The sequence below is a fragment of the Anser anser genome (genome assembly GCF_964211835.1).
Source record: "Anser anser genome assembly, chromosome: 28".
NCBI classification, from domain to species: domain Eukaryota; kingdom Metazoa; phylum Chordata; class Aves; order Anseriformes; family Anatidae; genus Anser; species Anser anser.
The window spans coordinates 1,364,063-1,371,293 of NC_139749.1; the positions used below are offsets into that span (position 1 = coordinate 1,364,063).

At 70.4% G+C, this 7,231-nt stretch overlaps 1 protein-coding gene across 1 annotated transcript; it reads right to left on the reverse strand.

Annotated features, from left to right (window-relative positions):
* Nucleotides 1-26: 26 nt before the first annotated feature.
* Nucleotides 27-3,448, reverse strand: LOC310887586 (ephrin-A1-like). The gene is made up of 5 exons (XM_083813668.1): nt 3,290-3,448; nt 1,427-1,722; nt 1,272-1,337; nt 934-984; nt 27-817 (listed from the first exon to the last, which is right to left on the reverse strand). Exons 1-5 carry the CDS (start codon nt 3,403-3,405, stop codon nt 702-704), a joined length of 645 nt encoding a protein of 214 aa, XP_083669794.1. The 5' UTR covers nt 3,406-3,448; the 3' UTR covers nt 27-701.
* Nucleotides 3,449-7,231: the final 3,783 nt, after the last annotated feature.

Genomic DNA, 7,231 nt, shown 5'->3' on the forward strand with positions numbered 1-7,231 from the left:
GCCCTTTCCTCCCCCCGCACTCAGGCATGGTCTCAGTTATTTATTCAAGACAATCGTATAAAAATTCCAGTGTTAGAAAGCTGTACAAAGCTGTACAAATCGAGAGGCAGGCAAAACGGCCTCTGTGCTGGCCCAGGCAGGGGGCGCGTGCCCCTCCGGCACCAGGCAGGGGGAGCTTCCACAGCCCCCCCCCACCCAAGAGGGGGGATGCTGGGGAGGGGGTCCCAGCGCCGTGCAGTCGCCGTCCCCTGCGACTCCGCTCCGCCGGCTGCCTGGCATCTCGAGCACGTCCAGGCTCCCGAAGCCAGCCCCAGGGCACCGCCACAGCTGGGCCAGCACCGTGTCCCTTCCCGCGGGACACTTCACAGTCGGAGCCCCCCCCAGAGACGTCCACCAGGGAGCTGCATGCTGCTGGGGCAGGGGGGCCAGCCCCCAGCCCGTCCAGTCCGGGGCTCAACCTCCAGCTGCCGAAAGCGCCCTTCCTGCGAGGGCGAGGTGGCATCCCAAGGGCTTTGGCTGCTCCAGTTCAGGCCCGCTGGCCCTATAATACTGACAAATCCTTTGCTTTGCCCAGATGTCCACAGGGAAGCCCACCACAGGTGTGCGTGCAGGACCACGGGGTCCCCGAGCAGGCGGGGGCCACCCCACAGGGCTCCATCCCCGGTGGCACGGCGCGGTGCGGTCCGTCCCGGCGACCCCGCTCACAGCCCCTGCGGCACCAGGAGGGGCAGCAGGAGGCTGATGAAGGTGAAGGGGCTGCTGGCCCGCATCGCCGAGTTCTGCCCCACGCTCCTCAGGACATGCGCGGCTGCATCGTCTGCGGGGCGAAAGGAGCTGTGAGCGGCCCCCGTGCCCCACACCCTGCTCCTGAGCCAGCCCCGGGGAGCTCCCCGCCAGCCCTGCAGCCGCTCGGATGCGTCCTCCGACACCTACCTGCCTGGATCCTCCCCTTCTGCGTCGAGGCGGGGGCAGGCGGCGCCTGAGCTGCAAAGCAAACACAAAGACACGCCGGTGAGGGGCTGCTCCAGTGCCCCGAGCCCCCAACCAAGCGCTCCCCCACCCCAGCCAAGGAGCCCGGTCTCCCCCGTGCCATCCCCACTCTGTCTGCTGGCACCGTCCCCGGCCCCACAGCGCCCGCAGCCGGGGCTGGCAGGGGGCCACGGCCCCGCCGTGACTCAGCGCAGGAAAGGCAGAGCCTTCGGAGGACCCAAGGCCTCGAGGGGGGAGGAGGGCAAGCAGCACAAGGCAGGGGGAAGCCCGCAGATACTCACTGCCTTTGCCAACCACCGTCACCTTCAGCTTCAGGCACGTCTCCCCGTGGTGGTGAATCGGCTTGGCTGCGGGCAGGAGGCGGCGGTTAGAGGGGGAAAAACCCAGAGGGACCCCAGCCCCACGGGGCTTGGAACACAGCCCCCCGGGCACTCACAGATGTAGTAGTAGCTGTGCCCCTCCTTGAACTCCTTGCCCAGCGTGAAGGGCGTGAAGCGCTGGAACTTCTCCGAGAACTTCTCGGGGCCGTGCAAGGCGCTGGGCTTGTCGCACTCCCAGCGGATCTGCTCCTTGGAGCGGGCCTTGCAGGCCTGGTACTCCTCGAGGTCCACCAGGTAGAGGGTGTAGCGCTCCATGGCGTGCGGGGCCACGCTGCCCTCCTCGTAGTGCGGGCAGATGATGTCCAGGTAGTCGTTGAGGCGCACCTCCACCGTGTAGTCGCTCCAAAGGAACCTGGGGCAGGGGGGCGGCGGGGGTCAGCACGTGTGGAGGGGGGATTTGGGGCACGGAGGTAGCATGCCCCACAACTCTCCAAAACCCTCAGAGCCCATCGCAGGGCAACCTGAGAACTGCTCAGCGCCGCACAAAGCCCCCGCGGTGCTTTTTGGGAGTGCTTTTTGTTGTTTTTTTTTTTTTGGTTTTTTTTTTTTTTTTTGGTGGCGCTGGGGAAGGAAAAGCCCTCCCCCCCTGGGGCCAGCCCCACTGCAGGAGGGAGGGGACCGGCTGGGACGCGCTCCCCGGCTGTCCCCAAAGCTCCGGGGAGCCATTAGGTGTGAGCAGCTCTCGCCCGGGGGGGGGGCAGCCGGCCCGGCTCCAGGGTGCTGCTCCCCACACCTCTCCCGCCAGCGCGGCTCTCCCGGGAGGCTGCACGGCACCGGGGCCGCTGTGGGGGGGATGAAGGGGGCCGCAGGCAGCCTGCGAGGGGCCGCAGAGAGGTCTCCTCACCTCACTGGCTGTGGCAGCCCGGGGAAGGCACGGCCTCCATAGTGGGGCCGGCTCCAGCTTCCCAACCCCCCTGTGGGAACCCGCCTGGGTCTGCTGCCCTGCATGGAGCTGGGGGGGCACATCCCGGGTGGGGGGGAGGGAAGGGGGGTGACCCTATAACATGTAGGGGCATAGAGCTGGGGGGCACAAACTGGGGGTTTGGGCAACCCCTTTAACATGTGGAGGCACAGGGCTGGGGGATAGGCAACCCCTGTAACTTGTGGGGGTACAGGGCTGGGGGCACATCCCGGGGGTTTGGGTAACCCCTATAGCACATGGGGGCACACAGCTGGGGAGCACACCCCCAGCGTGTAAGGGAGCACTCCTACAACCATAGGCGGGGGGGGGGGGCACGGCCTAGAGAAGGGGGGCACCCCTACAACACACAGGGGCACTTCGCTCAAGGGAACCCCACAACCTCGGGTGGGCACCCCACAAACCCGGCCCTACCTGGGGACCGAGCCCCGGGGCGGACACGGGGACTGCCCAGGGCCCCTGCCGCCCACCCCCCTCCCCCCCCACCTCCGGGGGGGGGCACCGCCGGCCGCGCACATCCTGCCCGTGCCGCGGGACCCGGGGCCAGCCCCGTGTTTGTCAACACGGCTTCCCTGAGCCCCGGCGCCTCCGCTGGCGCCGCGCCACCCCCCCGGGGAAGGAAGAGGCCCCGCTCCGCTCGGCCCTGGGAACGGAAAGGCGCCCCCCCTCTCCGTGACCCCCCCCCCCCTTCCCGGTTCTCCGGGCCCGCACCTGGCCCCGCGGACTTCACCCCGCCGCTGCCGCCCCGGCCCCTCCCGGCCCCGGGGGCGCCCCCGGTACCGGGTCGGGAGAACGAGGGGGAGCCAAGGGGAGGGGGAAGAGCAAAACGGGGGGCAGCGTGCGGCCCCCCCGGCCGCCCCGAACAAAGCCCGCAGCCCCGGGGAACGCGGCCCCGCTCCCGGCCCCGCCGCCGCCGTCCGCGCCCTCGGGGGCCCGCCCGGTCCGCGCTGCCCCCCCCGCCCCGGGTTGGGGGGCGTCGGGGGGGGCTCCCGGGACTCACTTGGGGTTGGAGCTGTTCCAGAAGACGGTGTGGCGCTCGGCCGCCGCCGCCGCCCAGCACAGCCCCAGCAGGGGCACCCACAGGGGCGCCCCCAGGGCCACCCGCAGCCGCTCCATGCGCTCCGCCGGTGCGCTCCGCCGGGCTGCGCGCCCCGCCCGCTCCCGGTCCTTAAATGCGGCCCCGCCGCTGCCCCGCCCGCCCCCGCCGGCCCCGCCTCGCCTCACCGGGCCGCGGGGCCGAGACACAACAACAACACGGCGGGGGCGGCGCGGGGACGGGCAGCGGCCCCCACGCGGGGACGGTGCCACGCGGGGACATCCCCCCCCACCTCCCCCGTCCCCACGCGGGGACAGCCCCGGGACGAGGTGGGGAGGGGCTGGGAGGCCTGAACCCCCCCCCCTCGGCTGTGCTGGGGGGTCCGGGGGGCAGCATGAAGGAGGCACGGATGCGGCACGAAGGTCACCGGGGTCAGGCGCTGCCACCCGCTGCGGTGGCACCGTGTGGCTGTGGCACCCGTGGAGGCCGGGGTCCCGTGCGCACACGCGTGTGTTTGTGCCGGGGGGGACCTGGGTTGTGCCGGGGGTTTGGGCACGGAGCTGCCACTGTCCGTTCCCCCCCCCCCCCCGCTGAGGACATGGCAGAGGGGACACGGGCAGCAGGCTGCTGGCACGCAGGGCCTTGCTGTTGTCCTCCCGGCCCTTGCCATAGAAAAAAAAAAAACTTTATCTGAGATGTTTGGGGACTTCAGAAACACCTGGATAGGTGGGGGCTGGGGGCTGAGAGCGGCTGCTGATAAGGTGTGGGGGTAGGGAGAGGGACAGGGAGCAGCAAGCGCAGCCCTCCTCACCCTCCTCATCCTCCTCCTCGTCCTCCTGCTGCCCTTACCAGCTGCCTCCGCTCCCCAGGGCTTTGCCAGACAAACACAGCAGGCGGCCCCCACCCCGCTCACATTCGCTCTCTGTCGGTTCGATATTGTGAAATTTCCACCTCCGAGCCCCCGCCGCAGGAGCAGGGGGGGCACGGGCTCCCCGCCGGCTGCCTGGCCTCTGCTCGCTCCCTGCTCCCGTCCGCCCCCGACACCGATCCGTTCTTGTTAAGCCCGGCGGAGAGATGCTTCGCCACCGTGTCGTGGAGCGATAACTCAGCTGCATTTGCAAAACAACTTTCCTCTTGTTTATTACATAATGATCCATTGATTGTGGGTAATGTTGCATGCCCGGCGCAGCCCAGGCGGTGCGGGCTGGCTGCAGCCGTGCGAGGATTGCTCCCCCGACGCTCGGCAAGGGCTCGGGCAGGTGGCGGCACCGCGGTTGTAACCGGAGAGCGGCTGCCACGGCTCTCGGCTGCCCGAGGAGCCGGTGCGGGGCCTGTGCGGGGCTGCAGCTCCGTGCCCCACATCCTTCCCCGCGTCCCACCCCGGACCACTCTCCCCACCCTCCGTCCCTGCACCCCACGTTCCCCGGGGAGCGGGGACCCGGCTCGCTGCCTTTCATCCTCCCTCTTTGTGGCCAGGCCTGACATCATCCCCTGAGCTGGAATGACTGTGCGAGGCCTCCTGCTCCCGGGAAGCCGGCGCTGCTGCGGCTTGTACAGGGAGGAACTCCCGGGAACACCCCTCAGGTCTGCGGCCCGCCGGGATCAGAGCGCCCGAGCGTGTCACGCGCGAGATGCTGGGTTGGGTGCAGCCAGGCTGCGGTGGGTGGGTGGAGCGGGTCAGCGCCACGGCCTCTTCCCACCCCTCGCTTTGTCCCCATTCCTGCCCCAAGCATGCCCCAGGCCAGGCTGGGCGCCTGGGGAAACTGAGGCAGTGATGGGTGGGGGGGGCCACGCAGTCCCCTCCCCGTGGGCACCTCCACTGCTCCAGCGCTGAGCGAACCCCAGCACCCCGGGCTGCCCCTGCAGCGGGCTGGTGCAAGCACTGGTGTGCGGCAAGAGCACTGCACCACATCCATCCCGGGGATGGATCCTGGAGCACCACACACGGCCGGGATCTGACACCCAGTGCTGTGGCTGAGGGGCTCCCCCTGCTCTGGATGGCCGGAGGTGAGAGTGCTGCGGTCCCCAGCCCTGGGGCAGGGTCCCCAGCACATGGGACAGGGCTGGAAGCGAGGCCATAGGGACCTGGCCGGGTCCCAGCGTCGTTCCCTCCCTGTCTGACAGCAAAAGGGCGGCGGCAGGCTGGGCCTGGGGAGGGAGGACGAGCACGCGTGCCATGCTGGGGACAGCCTGGGGACAAGCCAGGGCTGGAGGGTGCCCCGTTACATCCCCGTGCTGGCTCTCCATGTCTCAACAGCGGGGGGACAGGCTGCTGCAGGCACGTGGTGACTGCTGGAGCCAGCGTCGCGTTGTGCGGGGTGGGTGCCTGCCCGCAGCACGCCGGAGGTAGGAGCAGGGGGGTGCAAGGTCACGGCCACGCTACCCCCTGCGTGCGTGCAGGACATGGGGCCAGCACACATCACGCGGAACGGTGTCGATGCACGAGCAGGCAGTGCTCCCGCCGCGCAGGCGCGGTTCGCCAGCCAAAGGTGAAAACTTTACACACCGTAAACACTCGAAGCAAAACAGAGCAGGGCAGGTGGGGCTGGCTGGAGGCCACCGAGCTCGTGACAAACCGTTTATGGTTTATCGGCTCGGGACACCCAGGTGCACTCCAGCCACTACCTGGGCTGACGTCAGCGGCCACGGGGCCGGAGGAGGGACGGGAGCCGTCCCCTCCATGCGGGGAGCGAAGGCCGCGGTGACGTGCCGCGCCGGCTGCGTGCAGCCCGGCAGGTAGACAAAGGCTGGGCCGGCCCCACGCGTGGCAGGGGCAGTGCGGCGTCCCGGAGGCTGTCTGGCCACGCCAGGCCCCTACACGTTTGGCCAGAGCGCAGTGCAGCCAGCCCCGACCTTGGAGGACTGCTGTGGGGTGGTGCGAAGCCTCACGCGATGCAGCTGGTCCAGGCACCCATCCTGCGCCCAAGCCCAGACCTGACCTGCTGCCGGGTCCTGGGGAAGCCCACCCTGCACGTGGGGAGCACCCGAGCCCCAGAGCTGGGGTTGCATCGAGGGCTCCCCCCTGCCTGGGGCTTGGGGGTCCCCACACCAGCGCCTGTGTGGCGCCTGGGGACACGGAGCGGAGCAGGGCTGCGTGGCCAGTGCCCGGCGAGGTGGCAGCGGTGCCACGCACTGCCCGGGGAATGGTGCCAAGGCCGAGGCAAGCGGCAGGAGGGATTTTGCAAGCGCAGCTCGCCCTGCCGGGGTGGCTGACTCAGTCCCTGGCTCCCCCAACTGCGACGCAATGGCAAATGGGGCTGCGCTGGGCTCCCCAGCCTGCCCTGCCGTGCGCTGCGGGGAGCCAGCGCCGGCACGGGGGCTGCGGCTGCTCCCCAAAATCCAGCACCCAGCGTGGGGACGGCACTGGGCAGCATGGCGTGCCACGGCCCCCGACCTGGCCACGTGGCCCAGCTTGGCCGTGGCAGCCCCACTCCGAGCCCCCAGGGTGAGGGTTCAGGGGGATGGGGCCCTGGCCCCACAGCTGGGCCGGGTCTGCGCGAGCGCGACGGGGCCGCGGGGAGCTGGGGAGCGCGGCGCCTGCTGGGAGCGCTGCGAGGACCCGTTGGACGGGTTTGCCGCCTCGTCCTGCACCCAGACAAGCCCAGGCCGGCCGGGAAGCGCAGCCACCGCCCAGCAGCGCCGGCTGGGGGGAGAGCGGCCACGTCACGCTGATGGGACAGCCGTGGGGACCCCCCCCCGAACCTGAGGCTACGTCCACAGCATGCTCGTCCCCAGCAGGAGAAGGGGGTGCAGCCCTGTTCCACCCTGCCTGGTGGGCAGAGCAGGCTGCCCCCCCCTTGGGGCTGACCAGCCCCCCCCAGGGCGCAGCAGGGTGCGGGGTCAGGCCCGGGGCTGCTCCAGGTGCCTGCTCCCCTTCACCCCGTGGGGGCTGTGGGGTGCCAGGCG

Bases quoted from the DNA above. Each gene is read 5' to 3' on its own strand.
- LOC310887586 (XM_083813668.1), bottom strand. From the start codon at position 3,405: ATGGAGCGGCTGCGGGTGGCCCTGGGGGCGCCCCTGTGGGTGCCCCTG. The intron at 1,723-3,289 runs GTGAGTCCCGGG...CCCCTGCCCCAG, and splicing joins TGGAACAGCTCCAACCCCAA to GTTCCTTTGGAGCGACTACA. The intron at 818-933 runs GTAGGTGTCGGA...TTCGCCCCGCAG, and splicing joins GAAGGGGAGGATCCAGGCAG to ACGATGCAGCCGCGCATGTC.